Below are 21,976 nucleotides of genomic sequence, written 5' to 3'. Positions count from 1 at the left end.
TATTTTTTGGATTTCCAGCTAAACAAACGGGTTTTCTTATAATTCGTAGAACAAAAGGTTTCTGTCTTGAGCTGTCTCGAGAACCAAAAAGGGATTCATCAAACCCACAAACAAAGCGACAAACATTATCACTTTGAAGAATCCCCCAAAAATATTGTTTTTGGAATTACTTTTGAACGGAGCATCGGATCTCAGCAAATAAGGTTTCATTCGAAGCGTAGTAAAAAACTGAAAAGTGTTGATATCAACTTTTGTGACGAAAAATGATTAAGCATTCGACAAAGTAGATACATTATCTAAAATGTATTCATTTGGCACGTCAATATCCATCTACATGCCAAAAAATGTGCAAATCGCACCATCCATTAAAAAGATGCATAAAGCAAATAAAGGATTGACGCTAGGTGGCGCGTGGCGTGGTGTGCAATCCTGGGAACAGTCGCTGTGCTGCTTGCATATCACCATCTCCCTCGCACTGCCCTTAGCTGAGTAACGGGCATCTTAAAGTCGAGGCCCTCGACTATAGCGATCTTTCTTGTTTTTATTGGTATAATAGGCAAAGATTTACTTAGCTGAACGCAGCCTTTTGAGGCTAAGATTTATTTTGATCTAAGTATTTTTAAAACCAATATAAATTACGAACGTACGTTTAGAACCATAAATAAAATTTTGAATCTCAATTCTTAATATTAGCAGAGTTATCTGAATTGGATGTTTTAATATCTGTGTGGTGTATGCAGGGCCGATTTCTCAACGTTATGCTAATGCTAATGCTGTCATGGAGTTTAATCCTTTTTCGGAAAAATTAGTTTTCAATATTATTTCACATTATCTCAGTGAAAACTTAGAAAGTACTACTATTCCTTTTTTCAAGTTTGATCGAATTTCCTACTTGTATTATAAAACTCTGTAAAGATTTATTGTTCGTAATCCTAACACCAGATTGAGAAAAGGAATTCGTTTTTACGAACAAGGTTAAAAGATATGGAGAAATCGGTCCAAATTCGAGTCCTTATGTATGTTATACAATTCTGTATTCGTAAGAATACCGCTGAAAACATATGGATAAACACAATAAACCAATTTTTGAGTCGTAATTCTCAATATTAGCAGTGATGTTTGAAGTCAAAGTTTCAGTTATGTAAGCAAATGTTTAAACATAGTGCGAGTATTCCAAATTAAGCTAGTTGCTTTGTTTAAATTCGATTTAAAATAGTAAGCTATCTCTGATTTAAACAAAAAAAACGTGCGAATTTTCCAGAAACCCAAATAGAAACCTTTTGTTGCGGTAGGTTTTTTCGTTTGGGCAGGGAAAATTCGAGAAATTTTCATTCCACCCTCTCTTAATTTTCCGGCACTCTCTATCTGCTATCTCGCTCTGGGGCACCAACAACGGCACACAGTTCTCGGCGTTTCGAGAGAGCCGGTCTCGAATGTTCGCGAAGAGAGCGGCTGAGTATAAATAGGGCCGCGCGGTTCTCTTAGCCTCATATCAATTCAAACAAGCAAACAAAAAACATCGCTAAGCAAAAGCTAAGCAAAACAAACGCGCAGCTGAACAAGCTAAACAATCTGCAATCTGCAACAAAGTGCAAGTAAAAGTGAACTAGTAAAATAACAACAAACCTTACAATCAAGAAGCTATTACTGAAGACAAGAAGGAAGCTGAAAACTCACAACTCACAACTATCCATTACCAAGTAAGGAGCAACTGCATCCACAAACACACAAGATGCCAGCTATTGGAATCGATCTGGGCACCACGTACTCCTGCGTGGGTGTCTACCAACATGGCAAGGTGGAGATCATCGCCAACGACCAGGGCAACCGCACCACCCCGTCCTACGTGGCCTTCACAGACTCGGAGCGCCTCATCGGCGATGCCGCCAAGAACCAGGTGGCCATGAACCCCAGGAACACGGTCTTTGACGCCAAGCGCCTCATCGGACGCAAGTATGATGACCCCAAGATCGTGGAGGACATAAAGCACTGGCCCTTCAAGGTGGTCAGCGACGGTGGAAAGCCCAAGATCGGCGTGGAGTTCAAGGGCGAGGCCAAGCGGTTTGCCCCCGAGGAGATCAGCTCGATGGTGCTGGCCAAGATGAAGGAGACGGCGGAGGCGTATCTGGGCGAGAGCGTCACAGACGCGGTCATCACGGTGCCCGCCTACTTCAACGACTCCCAGCGCCAGGCCACCAAGGATGCCGGTCACATTGCCGGCCTGAATGTACTCCGCATCATCAATGAGCCCACGGCGGCGGCTCTGGCCTACGGGCTGGACAAGAACCTCAAGGGAGAGCGCAACGTACTTATCTTTGACCTGGGTGGTGGCACCTTCGACGTCTCCATCCTGACCATCGACGAGGGATCGCTGTTCGAGGTGCGCTCCACCGCCGGAGATACCCATCTGGGCGGCGAGGACTTTGATAACCGGCTGGTCACCCACCTGGCGGATGAGTTTAAGCGCAAGTACAAGAAGGACCTGCGCTCCAACCCTCGCGCCCTGCGACGCCTCAGGACGGCGGCGGAGCGGGCCAAGCGCACGCTCTCTTCCAGCACCGAGGCAACCATCGAGATCGATGCTCTGTTCGAGGGTCACGACTTCTACACCAAGGTGAGCCGCGCCAGGTTCGAGGAGCTGTGCGCGGACCTCTTCCGCAACACCCTGCAGCCCGTGGAGAAGGCCCTTACGGACGCCAGGATGGACAAGGGCCAGATCCACGACATCGTGCTTGTTGGCGGATCCACCCGGATTCCCAAGGTGCAGAGTCTGCTTCAGCAGTTCTTCAACGGCAAGAGCCTCAACCTCTCCATTAACCCGGACGAGGCGGTGGCCTACGGAGCGGCGGTCCAGGCCGCAATCCTCAGCGGAGACCAGAGCGGCAAAATCCAGGACGTGCTGCTGGTGGACGTGGCCCCTCTTTCACTCGGAATTGAGACCGCTGGCGGGGTGATGACCAAGCTGATCGAGCGCAACTGCCGCATCCCGTGCAAGCAGACCAAGACGTTCTCCACGTACTCGGACAACCAGCCCGGAGTCTCCATCCAGGTGTATGAGGGCGAACGTGCGATGACCAAGGACAACAACGCACTGGGCACCTTTGACCTGTCCGGAATTCCTCCTGCGCCCAGGGGTGTACCCCAGATAGAGGTCACCTTCGACATGGACGCCAACGGAATCCTGAACGTCACCGCCAAGGAGATGAGCACGGGCAAGGCCAAGAACATCACGATCAAGAACGACAAGGGACGCCTCTCCCAGGCCGAGATTGACCGCATGGTGAACGAGGCCGAGAAGTATGCCGACGAGGACGAGAAGCAGCGCCAGCGCATAACCTCTCGAAATGCCCTGGAGAGCTACGTCTTCAACGTGAAGCAGTCTGTGGAACAGGCTCCCGCTGGCAAACTGGACGAGGCGGACAAGACCTCCGTCCTGGATAAGTGCAACGACACTATTCGGTGGCTGGACGGCAACACCACCGCCGAGAAGGAGGAGTTCGACCACAAGCTGGAGGAGCTCACCCGCCACTGCTCGCCCATCATGACCAAAATGCATCAGCAGGCGGCGGGAGCGGGAGCAGCCGGTGGTCCTGGAGCCAACTGTGGCCAGCAAGCTGGAGGCTTCGGCGGCTACTCGGGACCCACGGTCGAGGAGGTCGACTAAGCCAAAGAGACATATCAATTCATTCCTAATTGAAGTCCTTAAAAGTGATAAGAATTGTTTGATTGCCACTCATACATTTATAGTTCCTACTATAGTAATCCAGTCTTAAGTTAGCAACAAATTGTTATAAGCTTAATTAGCATTATGAAAAATAAATACTTAATTTATTTTATTTTTAAAACAAACATTTTTGCGTTTTACATCTCGGAAATGGGTGGTTGCGCTTCTACAAGGCTACGGAATCTAAATCTGAGATCCCAATTCTCGATCTTTTATAGTTTCCGAGATATCTACGTTCACACTTACGATTTTTTGAAGTTTGTGGGCGGTTTGTGGGCAATAAAGTGGGCGTGGCAAACTTTTTTTTGTGTCAATCGATAGGTATTGATGAGAACAATACATTTCAGTTAAAATTTTTATTCTAGCATCAAAACTGTAGGGGCCGCAGTTTTGGGCGGTTTGTGGGCGTTAGAGTGGGCGTGGCACTCTGCTGAAACAAACTTGCGCTGCGTAAGAAACTCAGGAATCTGCATGCCTAATCTCAGTATTGTAGCTCTTATAGTTTCAGAGATCTCAGCGTTCATACGGACAGACGGACATGGCTAGATCGACTCGGCTAGTGATCCTGATCAAGAATATATATACTTTATGGGGTCGGAAACGCTTCCTTCTGCCTGTTACATACTTTCCGACGAATCTAGTATACCCTTTTACTCTACGAGTAACGGGTATAACTACCAATTGAACTTCATTTGCCAGGATATCAATTTTGTGGACCAGGCACAAAACTTGCAGAGCGTTTGAAACGTGGAGACAAAGGGATTAATCCGGTAGATGCAGCGTGTCGAGAGCACGATATGGCATATTCACAATTCAAAGACTTGAAAAATCGTCATCAGGCCGATGATATATTAGCTGAAAGAGCGTGGGAACTTTTTAAAGCAAAAGATAGCGGTCTAGAAGAACGTTCTGCTGCTTGGTTTGTGACAAACGCTATGAAAACAAAAGTTAAGTTCGGCCTAGGTATGCCTAAAAACAAATCTCGTCGACGTCAACGTAAGAGGAAACCAGCTAGTAAGAAAAAACAAGAAAGAAAGTTAGCTTATATACCCTTGCAGCTATAATTATTAAATTTAAAAACAAAAAAATGACATTCCCAATAGTATAAGATAATATGTCAAAAAATACCGAAGCTATAATTAGTTTCATATTATTTTCCTACCAATTTTCCGAATGTTCCTATGGCAGCTATATGATATAGTCGTCCGATTTTGATAAAATTAAATTCAATATTCAGAACTAATTAAAAAATGTTATTTCCAAGCGTAGGAGGTTATATGTTAAAAAACACCGAAGCTATAAATTGTTTCATATTATTTTCCTACCAATTTTTCGATCGTTCCTATGGCAGCTATATGATATATTCGTCTGATTTTGATAAAATTAAATTCGAAATTCAGAACTAGTTAAAAAATGTTATTTCCAAGCGTTGGAGGTTATATGTTGAAAAACACCGAAGCTATAATTTGTTTCATATTATTTTTCCACCAATTTTCCGATCGTTCATATGGCAGCTATATGATATAGTCGTCCGATTTCGATTAAATTTAATTCAAAACTAATTAAAAAATGTTATTTCCAAGCTTAGGAGGTTATATGCAAAAAACACCAAAGATATAATTTTTTAAAATTTTTTTTCCTATAATTCCTATGGGAGCTGTAAGATATAGTCGTCCGATCCGGCTGGTTCCGACTTATATACTACCTGCAAAAGATATAAGACGTTTGGGAAAGAATCAGCCCGATAGCTTTAAAACTGAGAGACTAGTTTGCGTAGAAACGGACGGACAGACGGACATGGCTAGATCGACTCGTCTAGTCATGCTGATCAAGAATATATATACTTTATGGGGTCGGAAACGTCTCCTTCACTGCGATGCAAACTTCTGACTGAAATAAATATACCCTCTGCAAGGGTATAAAAACAACGTCGACGTCATCGGCAAACAAAAAAAAAATCATTCGCAAGCATTGTGAGTCAAACGAGACGAATTTTGAAACGAAGAAATCCTACTAGTATCGATGAAGCAATTCAGATATCTCAACAATCAATCCCACCAAGTTTTCATCGAGGTCAACGAGGACGAGGACGAGGTCGACGAGGTCGACTAGGTCTAGCGAATAATATCCCCAATATTCCGAGGGTGGTAGAATTACCAAAAATTGGAGGATTCCTACCGTTGATACCAATATTGACTGCACTTGGTGCACTTGGTGGTCTTGCTAGTGGTGGATTGCTGTTGCTAAAGCAATAAACGCTGTCAAAAATGGTAAAGAACAATTAGTCGAAGCGACACGTCATAACCGCTATATGGAATCAAATGCGATGGGAAAGGGACTTTTCCTGAAGCCATATAAGAAAGGCTATGGACTATTTTATAAGCCATATTCAGCAAAAAACTAATAGATATGCTACCCAAACAAGCACTTACCGATATTGATTTAATTGATTTTGGTAAACAGCATTTTAGACACTTTCGTGGTGTTTTTATGCGTGATCGTCTCCCCAAGAAACCATGGACCAACGAATGTGGGATTACTAATTTAGATAACGAAAGCGGTAGGGGCACGCATTGGGTAGCATATTTCAAGAATATAAATTATAAAGAATACTATGATAGTTTTGGCGATTTGCAACCTCCCATTGAAATTGTGAAATATTTAAAACCACCCATTGAATATAACTATAGAAATGAGCAAAAATTCAATACATATAACTGTGGTTATTTATGTTTAAAATTTTTATTTCGAAAAAATAAAATGTAATATGTTTGCATAAAAAAAAAAACAATTTTTTTTTATTTTTAGCTTAACTTAGTAGGCTATGTCTTTATGACCCCATGCAAGGGTGTCTATATTATTCTCTTTTACATAGCGCTTATCATCTAAATAGTTTAGGGTGACTTTTGTATACTCTTGCGTATAAATTTGATGTAATTTCGATTTAAATAAGTACATTGTTCCAACTTGCTTATTTTTTTTATACAAGCAATCTCGAAAATCGTTAATAGTTAATTTTGATGCCACACTCGCCTTTACTCCTTTAATTTTTTTGATCTCCGTTTCAGGATTATTTATATTAGAGACTTGTATTGAATACATTTTAGCTCTGAGTCCAATAAATTCTTTTATTATATTCCCCCTGCACTCATCTTTCATCATACCTAATTTTTTTTTGTTTATCAATGGTAATTTAAAAACATTATCCTTATCATATTCTGAAGTATCGAAATGCTGATCAATTTCAAAACGAATGTCATCATAAAAATCTATAGTCTTAATATCATAGATAAAAGAATCAGTATCCATATACATTAAATTGATATTTTCTTGATATTTCGGCTTCATATAGTCATAGTGAAAATTGTACATTTTAAATTTTGATAATTCTAGAACGGTGAAGCTAATGTAGACAGGCTTATCATAGAGAACATGCACTTTTTTCATTTGAATTGCAAAGAAATCATCGGCTAATTGCAATATATTCTTAAAATTAAATTTTGAGATAAGTGCTCTAGCTCCCAATTTTTTACCATCACTCTCCCACCTGGACACTAATTTAATTGATTTTCTCTTGTCGACATTCTCCATAGTCTTGCCATAGACTGCATTGTTTAGCAGTTTGAAAAAATTCTTTTCAAAATCATTAACAGCCAATGTTCTGTGATGATTGTTGCAATCAATATATTTTTTAAGCCAATCAGATTGATCAAATTGTAATATTCGATGAATTTTCTTTAAAATCAGTCCATGTCGAAGACATTGCTGCAAATTTCTATAGTGAATTATATAATTATATTTGTTTGTCAAGTCTGCAACCAATTTTGATTGTTGCATATTTTCATTTTTTTTGTTTTGCGAACAAAATGGTAAATCATTGTGCTGGCTGTGTAAATTTTCAGTGTATTCCAAGTCTACCTCTAAAATATAACCAATTGATTGATCATCTACGCACGTGTTTAAATCAAAATTTTCAAAATTTCCCTCTTCTGTTTCTTCTAGCCATTTAAAATTTTTATATGGAATAGCTTGTGACATAGCATACGCATATAAATTATTAACATCTAAGTATACAATATAATTTGAGTCTTTCTCACAGTCGTAATCGTTATTAAGATATTTGTTATTTGCAATAGAATGACGTTTACTACATTGAACAAGACCGCCTCTAATACCTTTCATTATAAAATTATACATATCAATATCTGTGAGTAGTTCTAATTCAATTTTAGTTGTCTTCAACATAGCATCCCATGATAGACCAGGAGTTGTATAATATTGACAAGGATCTAAATTATAGATTTTTTTACATACTTTTCTAAAATTCTCAAAGACATCGCATAGCAACAGCACATCTACCTTCAAATATAACAATGAATAATCTAATAAATTTGTGCACTCGAAGGCATTCCAAACGTTTTGAGCGTGCTGATAACTCTCTTCAGAACAGTGTCTATCAGTTAATTGATTATAAAAATTTTCGCGCAACGGTAATTGTGTATCTGACAAGCGTTCAACTGAATTTAAATAGCTATACGGAAATATGCCTTTACGTTTAACCATTTGAAATTTGTTCGGGTCCGTGAAAAATGACTTTATTGTGGATAGATTTTCTTCTTTTAAATAACTGGCTAAGCTGTCTAAACTGGAAGACATAAATCTAAATGAATCTAAAAATCGAAGTTCTAACATTTCATTGGGATTTATATAAATTTTCTTTGAGATCGAAATATAAAACTCTTTGTTTAGCGGAATTATAGAAATATCACCAGGAATTTTAATTAATTCTTTCACAAATAAATGAGCATCGTATGCCGAGAGATTATGGAAAAATATTGGGAAAAATTTTGCCAATTTATAGTTTAAATTGCAATTATTATGAGCTACACCTCTATATTTGCCTGTTAAGTGACAATGGTCTAGAACTCTTTTAGATTGATTAGTGAATAAATTACCGCATATACTACAATTTTGTTCTAAGTCAATTATTTTTTGTTGCTCCATTGATAGCGGATATAAGGGTATCGTTACATTTAAGTGATTTTGATATAACATTAAACAATCGTTATATATGCTCTCAACAAAATGTGCTGCACAATCTTCACCATAATATATTCGATATATATCCAAACTATTGTCAAATGAACACTTTATATAATAACTATATGCATACGGTATGTGCTTTTGAATTATATTTATGTTATCCGAAGTTTTCAGATTCATCCCTTCTAAAATACACTCAAAATCAGCATATGCTACAAAAGGAACATCTAATTGTTTTTTATAATTTTTAAATCTTAAAATCGCCGTTTCATTTGAGGGCATCTCAGTTTTAATTCTATTACACTCCATAATATGTCGTTCCAGTTTGTCGCTATCATCGAAATGTTGAAAACAGCCATTGCATAGAAGAATCTTCCTCGTACTTTTCGTTATTTGTTTGCGAAGTAATCTAATGGAGAAGCAAAGAAATAAATATAATACTTTTTTTCAATTTTCTAATTTAATACTTACTTGGAAATATTTTTAATCCAAGCATAGTGATATTTGTCATCCTTCTCGAGAAGTAGTAGATATATAGTGTGTAAGACGTTGCTAGTTTTACTATTAGTTAAATAATATGGGCCGATTATTGTCTTTTCATCGCTGTCTACACCCAACACAGTTATACTAATTTCTGGATTATTTTCTTCAAATATTTTTATGCTGTCGACCGGTGTGGGGAATTTTAACCCACTAAAATTTAACGATTTATTATTTATATTTATTATATCCGACCTAATATTGTAAATGCCTTTACGTTTATATTGAATGGGTCGATTCTTATTATTTGGAAGTTTCATAAAAGCCGATATTAATGCCCATTTAAAACAATATTCGTCTCTATTTTGGACGTTGATGCAGGCTTTTCTGTTCACTATTTCTCTGGGCAAATCAATGAAATTCGAGCCCTTTATGAGTTGATATTTATTTATATTAACTTCTAAATGAACTATTTCAATTAGGGACCAACCACTGTCTCGTTCTTGAAACTCGCTCATCTCACTTTTTATACAGTCATTTAAATAATTGATTATTTCATTTAGACTTTCAGTCTGACTCGTTGTTGGATATAAGGCTTGCATTTTTGTTTGAAATGACTTTAGATTTATTTCACAATGATTTTCACTCTCTTTAATCAAAACATAATTACAGAATTGTTCAAAATTAAATTTGATATTGACGTGTTTTTTTTGAGCTTCTTGGAGTAGAGTGATCACTTGTTCTTTGATTGATTGTTGAAATAATTTGATATCCAAGCATTCTTTATTGTGATTTGTGATTATATAAGTTTCAATACGATTGCGAAATGCACTTCTTATACACCGCAAGTTATCACTTATTTGCGCACCAGATAATTGTTTATACAAGTTGGTGCGTAAGTGATGCGACCAACTAGTTTTAGCAACATTTAGATTACAGACATCACAATATCGTATTTCACTAGCGACAGGATTTGTGTTACTAGGCCCAGGATTGTTATTGTTATGTAAAGCACCAGCCATTTTTGTTTTTGTTTTGTTTTAAATATTAATTAAAAAAGTTTATTGATTTTTCGTTTTAAAGCAGCGTAATAAAGCGTTCTGGTAAGAATACCACAAAATCTTCAAGCGTTCTTTATCACAATCGGTGAGTTAAACGGGAGAGCCTTAACACTCTTAATTGCGGGTAGAGAGACGGCCCCAAGCTCGTTCCACTGATCTGCAAAGTTAGACATGCTGCCGCTGCTGATGATGAAGGATTCTTCAAATAGTGCGAGTGACTTCTTGCTCTGAATTTGACTTCTGCTTTCTGAATTACTCCAGTACTCTACATCTCATATTTATACTAGTTTGCGAGACGAAACAAGGGAGAACGCTATAGTCGAGTACCTCGACTATCAGATACCCGTTACTCAGCTTAAGGGACCAAAGGAAAATGGAGATATGCAACCAGCAAAGCGAGATTTAAATACGCCACCTACCGGCGGTAGACAGATTTAAGCGTTATGGGCGTTAGAGTGGGCGGGGCAAATTTTTTTTAAATCAATCGATAGGTATTGACGAGATCAATACATTTCAGTTAAAATTTTTTATCTAGCATTAAAATTGTGGGCGCCACATGCTTGGGCGGTTTGTGGGCGTTATAGTGGGCGTGGCATATTCGTGACAAAATTGCGCTGCGTACAAAGCTACGGAATCTAAATCTGAGATCCCGATTCTCTATCTCTGATAGTTTCCGAGATATCCACGTTCATACTTACGATTTTTTGAAGTTTGTGGGCGGTTTGTGGGCGTTAAAGTGGGCGTGGCAAACTTTTTTTTGGGTCAATCGATAGGTATTGATGAGAACAATACATATCAGTTATTCTAGCATCAAAACTGTAGGAGCCACAGTTTTGGGCGGATTGTGGGCGTTAGAGTGGGCGTGTCACTTTACTGAAACAAACTTGCGCTGCGCAGGAATCTCAGGAATCTGCATGCCTAATCCCAGTATTGTAGCACCTATAGTTTCCGAGATCTCAGCGTTCATACGGACAGACGGACAGACGGACATGGCTAGATCGACTCGGCTAGTGACCCTGATCAAGAATATATATACTTTATGGGGTCGGAAACGCATCCTTCTGCCTGTTACATACTTTCCGACGAATCTAGTATACCCTTTTACTCTACGAGTAACGGGTATAAAAATCTGAGAAAGTTTGCGATAAAATATTTAAATAAATACTCTCAGAAAGTTTGCGATAAATACTTATGTATATTTAAATGAAATAAATACTTGTGGTAAGTGATAACAACAATATATATATATACACAACAATGTTTCACGATAACAATATATATATAACTTTTAAATGAGAGTGAGAGGACAAGTGGGAGGGGAAGTGAGGGCAACTCCCCAAAGGGTCAAGTCCCAGGACAAGCGGGAGGGGAGTGAGCGCGGCCCCAGAGGCTTCCACAACAACAACTTCCGCTCGCGATAAGCGCCCCCGCACCAGCGATAAGGCTGGCGTACGGTTTCTAAACGTCGCCCACTCTAACGGCCAAAAATCGCACAAAACTGTGACTCCTATAATTTTAATGCTAGAAATATGAATAATAGAACTGAAATGAATTGCTCTCGTTACTACCTATCAATTGACCGATACAAAATTTTGCCAAGGCCACTCTTACGCCCACAAAACTACAAAAATCGTACGTAAGAACGAAAACTATGAAAGCTAGAAAGTGTTGGCGCCGACATTTTCAAGGAATAAAATTTAAAAAACATTTTATTTCATTCCGCTTGTCAATACCCACCGGGACGCCGAGAATTTTTTAAATTTGCCATTAGTTATTAAGTTATTATTTTACGCCCGTATCTAACGAGAACATCGTCAATAACGCTATAGCAAGTAGATAAAAGTTAAAAGTGTAAAATGTAAAGTAATTGATAATAAATTAATTATTTAATTATTTTATTTGAAGTGGGTTAGCTGAGTAACGGGTACACTCGACAATTCCGACATCGGAAATTCAACATACAACATTTTGCGGCCATTTTATAAATTATTTAGAACAAAAAATTTTAGTCGATGACAAACTTGTAAATGTTTTTCTTTTACTTAAAAAAAATATCTAATAAGAATTTCGTCTCATCAAAGTAATGTTGCATAGCTTTGGGCATTCAATAACTTCCAACCGGTAATTTTTATGACAAAAAGTGTTGTATATCAAAAGTTCAGGAATCTCATGGGGTTTATGGTTTAAAATTTAAAAAGAATTCGTTAGAACCGATTTTGAGAGAATAGAAAAAAAGTGATTTAAAAACCTTTTGCTATAACATTAAATTTATTGTATTTAGAGAATGTAACCAATGGCAGCATGATAGGTGCATATATTCAATTACCCTTTCAGCGATATGTAGCACGTATGTGTAGCATTTATTGTATAGGAACTATATGCCATTAAAATATTTTTTGGATTTCCAGCTAAACAAACGGGTTTTCTTATAATTCGTAGAACAAAAGGATTCTGTCTTGAGCTGTCTCGAGAACCAAAAAGGGATTCATCAAACCCACAAACAAAGCGACAAACATTATCACTTTGAAGAATCCCCCAAAAATATTGTTTTTGGAAAAACTTTTGAACGGAGCATCGGATTTTAGCAAATGAGGTTTCATTCGAAGCGTATTCTCAGTAAAAGTAAAAATCTGAAAAGTGTTGATATCAACTTTTGTGACGAAAAATGATTAAGCATTCGACAAAGTAGATACATTATCTAAAATGTATTCATTTGGCACGTCAATATCCATCTACATGCCAAAAAATGTGCAAATCGCACCATCCATTAAAAAGATGCATAAAGCAAATAAAGGATTGACGCTAGGTGGCGCGTGGCGTGGTGTGCAATCCTGGGAACAGTCGCTGTGCTGCTTGCATATCACCATCTCCCTCGCACTGCCCTTAGCTGAGTAACGGGCATCTTAAAGTCGAGGCCCTCGACTATAGCGATCTTTCTTGTTTTTATTGGTATAATAGGCAAAGATTTACTTAGCTGAACGCAGCCTTTTGAGGCTAAGATTTATTTTGATCTAAGTATTTTTAAAACCAATATAAATTACGAACGTACGTTTAGAACCATAAATAAAATTTTGAATCTCAATTCTTAATATTAGCAGAGTTATCTGAATTGGATGTTTTAATATCTGTGTGGTGTATGCAGGGCCGATTTCTCAACGTTATGCTAATGCTAATGCTGTCATGGAGTTTAATCCTTTTTCGGAAAAATTAGTTTTCAATATTATTTCACATTATCTCAGTGAAAACTTAGAAAGTACTACTATTCCTTTTTTCAAGTTTGATCGAATTTCCTACTTGTATTATAAAACTCTGTAAAGATTTATTGTTCGTAATCCTAACACCAGATTGAGAAAAGGAATTCGTTTTTACGAACAAGGTTAAAAGATATGGAGAAATCGGTCCAAATTCGAGTCCTTATGTATGTTATACAATTCTGTATTCGTAAGAATACCGCTGAAAACATATGGATAAACACAATAAACCAATTTTTGAGTCGTAATTCTCAATATTAGCAGTGATGTTTGAAGTCAAAGTTTCAGTTATGTAAGCAAATGTTTAAACATAGTGCGAGTATTCCAAATTAAGCTAGTTGCTTTGTTTAAATTCGATTTAAAATAGTAAGCTATCTCTGATTTAAACAAAAAAAACGTGCGAATTTTCCAGAAACCCAAATAGAAACCTTTTGTTGCGGTAGGTTTTTTCGTTTGGGCAGGGAAAATTCGAGAAATTTTCATTCCACCCTCTCTTAATTTTCCGGCACTCTCTATCTGCTATCTCGCTCTGGGGCACCAACAACGGCACACAGTTCTCGGCGTTTCGAGAGAGCCGGTCTCGAATGTTCGCGAAGAGAGCGGCTGAGTATAAATAGGGCCGCGCGGTTCTCTTAGCCTCATATCAATTCAAACAAGCAAACAAAAAACATCGCTAAGCAAAAGCTAAGCAAAACAAACGCGCAGCTGAACAAGCTAAACAATCTGCAATCTGCAACAAAGTGCAAGTAAAAGTGAACTAGTAAAATAACAACAAACCTTACAATCAAGAAGCTATTACTGAAGACAAGAAGGAAGCTGAAAACTCACAACTCACAACTATCCATTACCAAGTAAGGAGCAACTGCATCCACAAACACACAAGATGCCAGCTATTGGAATCGATCTGGGCACCACGTACTCCTGCGTGGGTGTCTACCAACATGGCAAGGTGGAGATCATCGCCAACGACCAGGGCAACCGCACCACCCCGTCCTACGTGGCCTTCACAGACTCGGAGCGCCTCATCGGCGATGCCGCCAAGAACCAGGTGGCCATGAACCCCAGGAACACGGTCTTTGACGCCAAGCGCCTCATCGGACGCAAGTATGATGACCCCAAGATCGTGGAGGACATAAAGCACTGGCCCTTCAAGGTGGTCAGCGACGGTGGAAAGCCCAAGATCGGCGTGGAGTTCAAGGGCGAGGCCAAGCGGTTTGCCCCCGAGGAGATCAGCTCGATGGTGCTGGCCAAGATGAAGGAGACGGCGGAGGCGTATCTGGGCGAGAGCGTCACAGACGCGGTCATCACGGTGCCCGCCTACTTCAACGACTCCCAGCGCCAGGCCACCAAGGATGCCGGTCACATTTCCGGCCTGAATGTACTCCGCATCATCAATGAGCCCACGGCGGCGGCTCTGGCCTACGGGCTGGACAAGAACCTCAAGGGAGAGCGCAACGTACTTATCTTTGACCTGGGTGGTGGCACCTTCGACGTCTCCATCCTGACCATCGACGAGGGATCGCTGTTCGAGGTGCGCTCCACCGCCGGAGATACCCATCTGGGCGGCGAGGACTTTGACAACCGGCTGGTCACCCACCTGGCGGATGAGTTTAAGCGCAAGTACAAGAAGGACCTGCGCTCTAACCCTCGCGCCCTGCGACGCCTCAGGACGGCGGCGGAGCGGGCCAAGCGCACGCTCTCTTCCAGCACCGAGGCAACCATCGAGATCGATGCTCTGTTCGAGGGTCACGACTTCTACACCAAGGTGAGCCGCGCCAGGTTCGAGGAGCTGTGCGCGGACCTCTTCCGCAACACCCTGCAGCCCGTGGAGAAGGCCCTTACGGACGCCAGGATGGACAAGGGCCAGATCCACGACATCGTGCTTGTTGGCGGATCCACCCGGATTCCCAAGGTGCAGAGTCTGCTTCAGCAGTTCTTCAACGGCAAGAGCCTCAACCTCTCCATTAACCCGGACGAGGCGGTGGCCTACGGAGCGGCGGTCCAGGCCGCAATCCTCAGCGGAGACCAGAGCGGCAAAATCCAGGACGTGCTGCTGGTGGACGTGGCCCCTCTTTCACTCGGAATTGAGACCGCTGGCGGGGTGATGACCAAGCTGATCGAGCGCAACTGCCGCATCCCGTGCAAGCAGACCAAGACGTTCTCCACGTACTCGGACAACCAGCCCGGAGTCTCCATCCAGGTGTATGAGGGCGAACGTGCGATGACCAAGGACAACAACGCACTGGGCACCTTTGACCTGTCCGGAATTCCTCCTGCGCCCAGGGGTGTACCCCAGATAGAGGTCACCTTCGACATGGACGCCAACGGAATCCTGAACGTCACCGCCAAGGAGATGAGCACGGGCAAGGCCAAGAACATCACGATCAAGAACGACAAGGGACGCCTCTCCCAGGCCGAGATTGACCGCATGGTGAACGAGGCCGAGAAGTATGCCGACGAGGACGAGAAGCAGCGCCAGCGCATAACCTCTCGAAATGCCCTGGAGAGCTACGTCTTCAACGTGAAGCAGTCTGTGGAACAGGCTCCCGCTGGCAAACTGGACGAGGCGGACAAGACCTCCGTCCTGGATAAGTGCAACGACACTATTCGGTGGCTGGACGGCAACACCACCGCCGAGAAGGAGGAGTTCGACCACAAGCTGGAGGAGCTCACCCGCCACTGCTCGCCCATTATGACCAAAATGCATCAGCAGGCGGCGGGAGCGGGAGCAGCCGGTGGTCCTGGAGCCAACTGTGGCCAGCAAGCTGGAGGCTTCGGCGGCTACTCGGGACCCACGGTCGAGGAGGTCGACTAAGCCAAAGAGACATCTGTTCATTCCTAATTGAAGTCCTTAAAAGTGATAAGAATTGTTTGATTGCCATCCCCGAAGAAAATCATTGTACATACACTCATACATTTATAGTTCCTACTATAGTAATCCAGTCTTAAATTAGCAACAAATTGTTATAAGCTTAATTAGCATTATGAAAAATAAATACTAATTTATTTTATTTTTAAAACAAACATTTGCGTTTTACATCTCGGAAATGGGTGGATTTTAATATTTAAATTAAAAATAAATAATTTATTTTCCAATTGTATGGAAAAATCATGAAGAACTGGGCAGAGGGTCCAATACAAACCCTTCTTTTTTTTTAATTTTGGAAAAAAGGAGACTTTGCGCGCAACAGAACCACATTTGGGCACGAGTTGGCAGCCCCGTCAATCAGCTGTTGGCAGGGAGATGCAGAGCAATCCGAAAACCCGCCTACAAATATTGTTATTTTTATTAGATTCCGGATTACAGAATGGAGCCGCCGTACGCCCCGCTGAGTGAATCCTGCGCCAAGGCGCTGGGCGACAAGGTGTACGAAAAACGGAAGCTGGCCTCCCAGGAAATCGAGAAGTGAGTATCCGACTATACGGAGCCCCTAGATTCGTAATTCCAAGTGGGAAATCCGCCTCTCCAACAGAATGGTCACGGAATTCAACAACAAGAACAACTCGGCGCAGATCCGAAAGCTGATCGAGGTACTAGCCACGGACTATGCGACATCACGGGATGCGAACCGTCGGAAAGGGGCGCTTATCGGTCTCGCTGCCACGGGATTAGGGCTGGGCAAGGTAAAACCATTAGTCATCGGATTCATTAGAAGATAGCTGAGACATCTTTTGCTTTTCCAGGACTCGGACAAGTATGTCCAGGGCCTGGTCACGCCCATTATGACCTGTCTTTCGGATCCTGACCTGCGGGTGCGATACTTCGCCTGCGAGTCTCTGTACAACGTGGTCAAAGTGGCCCGATCCGCCATCATTCCCTTCTTTCCGGAGCTTTTCGCGGCACTATCCCGACTCGTCACCGATTCCGATCAGATGGTTAAGGACGGCAGTGAGTTGCTGGATCGCCTGCTGAAGGTACTTCCTATTATCTACTTCCTAAATATGTTTGTATTAATAATACCTCTATTTTCCATAGGACATTGTCACGGAATCCTCGCAGACCTTCAATCTGCAGGCCTTCATTCCTTTGCTGCGGGAGCACATCTATGTGAAGGATGCCTTTGCCCGTCAGTATGTGATCTCATGGATTTCGATCCTGAACGCCGTGCCGGACATTAACATGGTCAACTATTTGACCGAAATTCTCGACGGTCTCTTTGTCATGCTCGAGGACAACACGCCCGAGATCCAGCGCATGTGTGAGACCACGATCAGTCAGTTCCTGAAGTCCATAAGGAACGACTCTTCATCCGTGCGGATGGAGGACACCATCAATACGCTAATAACCCATGCGCAATCTCCCAATGAACTAATCAAATCGATTGCCATCACCTGGATCCGTGAGTTTGTCCAAATATTTGGACCCAATGTGCTGCCCTACGCTAGTGGGATATTTACGGCCATATTGCCGTGTTTGGAGTACAATGTGGAGTCCAAAAGGAGTAAGACAGTTTAATGGGAGAAAGATATATCATACCTTATCATATTTATTTTTTAGGCATTAAAGAGTGCGCCGTGTCCGTTAACAACTCGATGATGTTGCTGGTGTCCACCAAGGAACTGAAAACACAGACGGTGGCCAAAATTGATCTGCGTTCAATTATGGACGTTCTCTCTCAGTATCTTACGCACAATTCCATGCACACGAAGATCGCGGTACTCAAGTGGATCCATCATCTTTTCACCAATTTTCCAAACGAAATGTCCGTGCATGCGAGTAACTTAAATAATAACCTGCTTTCAACGCTGGCCGACAACTCGGATGAGGTAGTTCTCCAAAGTCTATCTGTTTTGGCGGAAATCGTTAATTCTCAGGACAACAGGGGTAAGAAGTTTTCTGTGTGTACTGAATTAAATTGAAATAATTTGTAATTATACTTACAGAGCTGAACGACTTCAACAAATCACACTATCGTAAGTTCTTACTTAGCTTATTAAACCTCTTCAACGAGGAGAAACTCATCTTAGAGAACAGAGCCAGCCTCATTATAAGGTAACTTCACACAAATTTGTTTACTTGATGAGTTTCAAAATAACACAAGTATTTTCATTTAGAAAACTCTGTGTTTTGCTGAATGCCGAATATATTTACCGCACCTTTGCGGAAATAATAGCTGAGGAGGTGCCCAACTTGAAGTTCGCATCGACGGTTGTGCGCCTGCTAAACATCATTCTGCTCACCTCAACGGAACTTTTCGAGTTGCGTACCAGCCTGCGAAATATTTCTAACGAGAAATCTGCAGATCTCTTTCAATGCCTCTACAAGAGTTGGGCCCACTGTCCAGTATCCACGCTATCCTTGTGCCTTCTGGCCCAGAGCTATCAGCATGTATCGCATTTGGTTACATTATTGTAAGTTTTTAATACAAATAGTTCTCATCTGCTAGTTTACATAATGTTTACCTTGCAGTGCCGATGTTGAAATCACCTTGGAGCTGCTTACCGAGTTGGACAAGCTGGTTCAGTTGATAGAGTCCCCCATTTTCGCTCCTCTACGTCTCACGCTCGTTTCCAAGGCGAATAATTGCGCGGATGCTCAGTACTTGGCGCATGCTTTGTTTGGCATCCTGATGTTGCTGCCGCAGACAGAAGCGTTTGATACCCTTCGCAATCGCCTGCAATGCGTACCGAACTATTGGGGACACGATCCGATGTAAGTTATTTCCCTGACTAACAGCTTATGGAATGTAATTTGTCGCTTACCCACAGAGATGAGCGCAATTCGCTAGAGTACAAAAGTGGCATAGATTTCGATGCCTTGGAGCAACATTTCATCAAATTGCAGAAGGCACATCGCGAGCAGCGTATAGTACACCGAAAACGGAGCGTAATTACTCCTGAAAGTAATTAGTCCTCTTAAGCATACCTTATTTATATAGCCTGTGATTCAGTGTGCAGTCTTTTTTTCGCCACATGCATTTTTAAAAAATGTAAATGTAACACACCTCATCATTTTGGCAATAGCCCACGTTCCATAGGGTCCCATAACTGGACAACAAATAATTTAATAGATTTGTAATCGAAAAACATTTTGTAAGAGAATGTTCGTGAGTGTTTGTAAATGTTCAGAATTAGTTTTCTAAACTTAGATGCCACATTCTCAATAAATAAGACAATCCACTCTCCTAACAACACCTTTTATTTAAATTTTCGAATACCCGTTGGCAGCGAAGTGCAATGGTGCTGATACATTTGTAGAAGGAAAATAGTATCATCCAGGGTCAGTTCGGCCTTCGACAAGGTCTTTATCCTATTTTTTACCTTATTAAGGATTTCGCACTCGGGTGGTGTGAAAGTCTCCACAATCTGAAAAACAATTAAGCGTTTAAAAATATATATAAAAATGTATCCTTAAATAACAAGTACCTCTGCAATATATTCGTCAGTTTCTCCTCGCTCCTTCATTGTTTCAACTATGCTGTCCAACCTTTGTGATTTTTCAATGAGACCCTTGTGCTCATTTTTCTCAAAGTTGGATCGTTCTAATGTGTTATAAAGGGACTTGTAGCTGGCATCTAGCAACATTCTCACGGTCTAAAATTCATAATTAACATTAAAGATCTCACACTGATAATAACCAGCTTTACTTACATCCTTTTCCTTGACCTGGAAGAGATAAAAGGCTTTGGCGGGACCATTACTGCCTCCACCCGGCTTTTTAATAATCTTGACATGTATAAACTGTTCCTGGAATAAATTATACGCCAGCGACTTGGCCTCTTTTGACGGGATCATGGCCTCCTTTTGCAGATCCTCCTGTTCTATGTATTTCTTGCATCGAATCACTCGAAATATCCGGGCTGCCTTTGAGCCAAAGCGTTCCGTGATGACAGATTCTACGCAAGCAAAGGCAAGTGACTCGAAGGCATGTTCCATATCTACTACATAAACTCCGCCACCCATGTCTCCCACTCTCCGAAAGAATCCAAGTGAGTCGTCGGCTTTTAAATAACAAAACTTAATTAGTAAAGTATTCCTACGCTATACAGCGTACTATACTTACTTATCAGACTTATATACTGGTCCAAGTACTTCATAAGATCTAGGTTGTTAGATTTCCGTTCAATCGCCTGTTTAATTTCCACAAAAGTTATCTGGTTGGAGAGTTTCTGAAAAGCGATTTAAGCTATTATAAAATCTAGAAAACGTATGTATATATAACTTGTTACATACCCTCTGCCATGGATCAGTTGTATTGTACATAATCTTCAATATGAACCGAAAGCACTCTGCAGCATTTTCGCCCAGTTTCCGCTCAATGGCGTCCACCATGATTGTGTCGCGGAAATCCTGATGGAAGCGATCGTAGTTTAGGTTCCACACCATAGTGCTGTCCCTGGCCTCCGTCAGACTGGCTTCTCCTTTTCGTATCTTGGCCAGCAACTGGAGGTCAATATTGGGATGCCTGAAGAAATCGCACTCGTTGCTCTCAAATTTCGGCACATTCTCATCCTGGTCGTCGCCCACCAGGAGTTCTGGCCTTTTAATGATGTAGTGATCGGTGACCATTTGGAGGAAGGTGTTGCGGTAGGATTCCGGGCTTTCCGCCTTGTTCTCGCCCTCTGCCAAGCACTTGATGAGTATCCCAGTAGCCGTATCCGATCCAGAATTGATTAGCTCCTCGGCGATGGAGGCACCAACATTTCCGTACTTGGTTTGCACCAGATGCACGTAGCTAAAAAAATAGAGGATATTTTAAAAGTCTTTTAAGATGATGACCAGTGATTACCAGTGTTTTTACAATAACAGGGAGGTTGTCCTGGTAGATATGAATAGTTTTATACACAACTCACCGTGGATACCGCAGGAGACAGAGAATATCTTCACGCCGCAGGGAGTACTCAGCCAGGAAGGGATTCTGCTTGGAGGCTGTAAAGTCCACCAGTCTGTACTTGACGAGCACCGCCAGGGCGAGTGCCGCCTCCTTGCGCGAGAACTTGGTGGCACTGGTGATCTGTCCCAGGGTCCTCGTGGTGGCCGAGAAGAGGCAGTCGGCCACCGCCTGCACCACCTTGCCGAAGCACTGCTCCAGGATGGCGGAGCTCAGATGCGAGTAGTCCGCGGACATGGTTCCTGTCGGCAGTACCTATAATTACACATCAATTTCACTCGTTTATTAATAATAGCTCTTTTTACCTGCTGATAATACGGATCAACTGGGAACCAAAACAAAACAGAACCGCGTTGGAGTCAGCTGTTTATCGAAACTTATCGATAATTTATCCAATAAGAAATAAAATCAGAACATTTAAAAAACACTTTCTGAAAATCTAAAATTTATTATAAATCAGAAGAAATAAATATCTTACAATTATTTTGTAATCTATTTAATATTCATTTGAATTGGAATGTGCTTTTGAGATATGGAATTCCAACACATGTGTTATAAACTAAACTTAGTTTTTTTATTTTTAAAT

The 21,976-nt window shown here is 41.3% G+C and overlaps 4 protein-coding genes across 6 annotated transcripts; 3 read left to right on the top strand and 1 right to left on the bottom strand.

Annotated features, from left to right (window-relative positions):
- The first annotated feature begins 1,501 nt into the window (after positions 1 to 1,501).
- Positions 1,502 to 16,583, top strand: LOC119561022 (major heat shock 70 kDa protein Ba). 2 transcript variants are annotated; one of them, XM_037874847.1, is made up of 2 exons: positions 1,502 to 3,675; positions 16,386 to 16,583. In XM_037874847.1, the coding sequence occupies exon 1, from the start codon at positions 1,733 to 1,735 to the stop codon at positions 3,662 to 3,664; it is 1,932 nt and encodes a 643-aa protein (XP_037730775.1). In that variant the 5' UTR covers positions 1,502 to 1,732; the 3' UTR covers positions 3,665 to 3,675; positions 16,386 to 16,583. The 2 variants fall into 2 exon arrangements, with proteins under 2 accessions (XP_037730775.1, XP_037730774.1); XM_037874846.1 differs by having other exon boundaries at positions 1,502 to 3,701; positions 16,410 to 16,583.
- On the top strand, positions 14,212 to 16,583 carry LOC119561023 (major heat shock 70 kDa protein Ba-like). Its single transcript, XM_037874848.1, has one exon. It carries the CDS (start codon positions 14,443 to 14,445, stop codon positions 16,372 to 16,374), a length of 1,932 nt encoding a protein of 643 aa, XP_037730776.1. The 5' UTR covers positions 14,212 to 14,442; the 3' UTR covers positions 16,375 to 16,583.
- Positions 16,584 to 16,800: 217 nt separating this feature from the next.
- Positions 16,801 to 19,687, top strand: LOC119560662 (protein VAC14 homolog). Its single transcript, XM_037874231.1, has 9 exons — positions 16,801 to 16,965; positions 17,033 to 17,183; positions 17,244 to 17,474; positions 17,536 to 18,001; positions 18,058 to 18,384; positions 18,444 to 18,552; positions 18,615 to 18,911; positions 18,970 to 19,212; positions 19,269 to 19,687. The coding sequence occupies exons 1-9, from the start codon at positions 16,868 to 16,870 to the stop codon at positions 19,408 to 19,410; spliced, it is 2,064 nt and encodes a 687-aa protein (XP_037730159.1). The 5' UTR covers positions 16,801 to 16,867; the 3' UTR covers positions 19,411 to 19,687.
- LOC119560663 (DNA-directed RNA polymerase III subunit RPC3) lies at positions 19,683 to 21,760 on the bottom strand. Of its 2 annotated transcripts, none has more exons than XM_037874232.1 (7): positions 21,696 to 21,760; positions 21,353 to 21,645; positions 20,733 to 21,234; positions 20,563 to 20,668; positions 20,151 to 20,500; positions 19,926 to 20,093; positions 19,683 to 19,865 (listed from the first exon to the last, which is right to left on the bottom strand). In XM_037874232.1, the coding sequence occupies exons 2-7, from the start codon at positions 21,625 to 21,627 to the stop codon at positions 19,698 to 19,700; spliced, it is 1,569 nt and encodes a 522-aa protein (XP_037730160.1). In that variant the 5' UTR covers positions 21,628 to 21,645; positions 21,696 to 21,760; the 3' UTR covers positions 19,683 to 19,697. The 2 variants fall into 2 exon arrangements, with proteins under 2 accessions (XP_037730160.1, XP_037730161.1); XM_037874233.1 differs by having other exon boundaries at positions 21,353 to 21,632.
- Positions 21,761 to 21,976: the final 216 nt, after the last annotated feature.

This window comes from Drosophila subpulchrella, unplaced genomic scaffold (assembly GCF_014743375.2).
Source record: "Drosophila subpulchrella strain 33 F10 #4 breed RU33 unplaced genomic scaffold, RU_Dsub_v1.1 Primary Assembly Seq354, whole genome shotgun sequence".
NCBI lineage: Eukaryota > Metazoa > Arthropoda > Insecta > Diptera > Drosophilidae > Drosophila > Drosophila subpulchrella.
The sequence above is the reverse complement of the archived record's forward strand: the minus strand, read 5'-3'. Positions and strand labels throughout refer to the sequence as shown.

Coding starts and splice junctions, on each gene's coding strand:
- LOC119560663 (XM_037874232.1), bottom strand. CDS start 21,627: ATGTCCGCGGACTACTCGCATCTGAGCTCCGCCATCCTGGAGCAGTGC. Junction 20,669..20,732: donor CAACTGATCCATGGCAGAGG/GTATGTAACAAG, acceptor ATCGCTTTTCAG/AAACTCTCCAACCAGATAAC. Junction 19,866..19,925: donor CTGACGAATATATTGCAGAG/GTACTTGTTATT, acceptor ATTGTTTTTCAG/ATTGTGGAGACTTTCACACC.
- LOC119560662 (XM_037874231.1), top strand. CDS start 16,868: ATGGAGCCGCCGTACGCCCCGCTGAGTGAATCCTGCGCCAAGGCGCTG. Junction 16,966..17,032: donor GCCTCCCAGGAAATCGAGAA/GTGAGTATCCGA, acceptor CCTCTCCAACAG/AATGGTCACGGAATTCAACA. Junction 18,385..18,443: donor TAATTCTCAGGACAACAGGG/GTAAGAAGTTTT, acceptor TTATACTTACAG/AGCTGAACGACTTCAACAAA.
- LOC119561023 (XM_037874848.1), top strand. CDS start 14,443: ATGCCAGCTATTGGAATCGATCTGGGCACCACGTACTCCTGCGTGGGT.
- LOC119561022 (XM_037874847.1), top strand. CDS start 1,733: ATGCCAGCTATTGGAATCGATCTGGGCACCACGTACTCCTGCGTGGGT.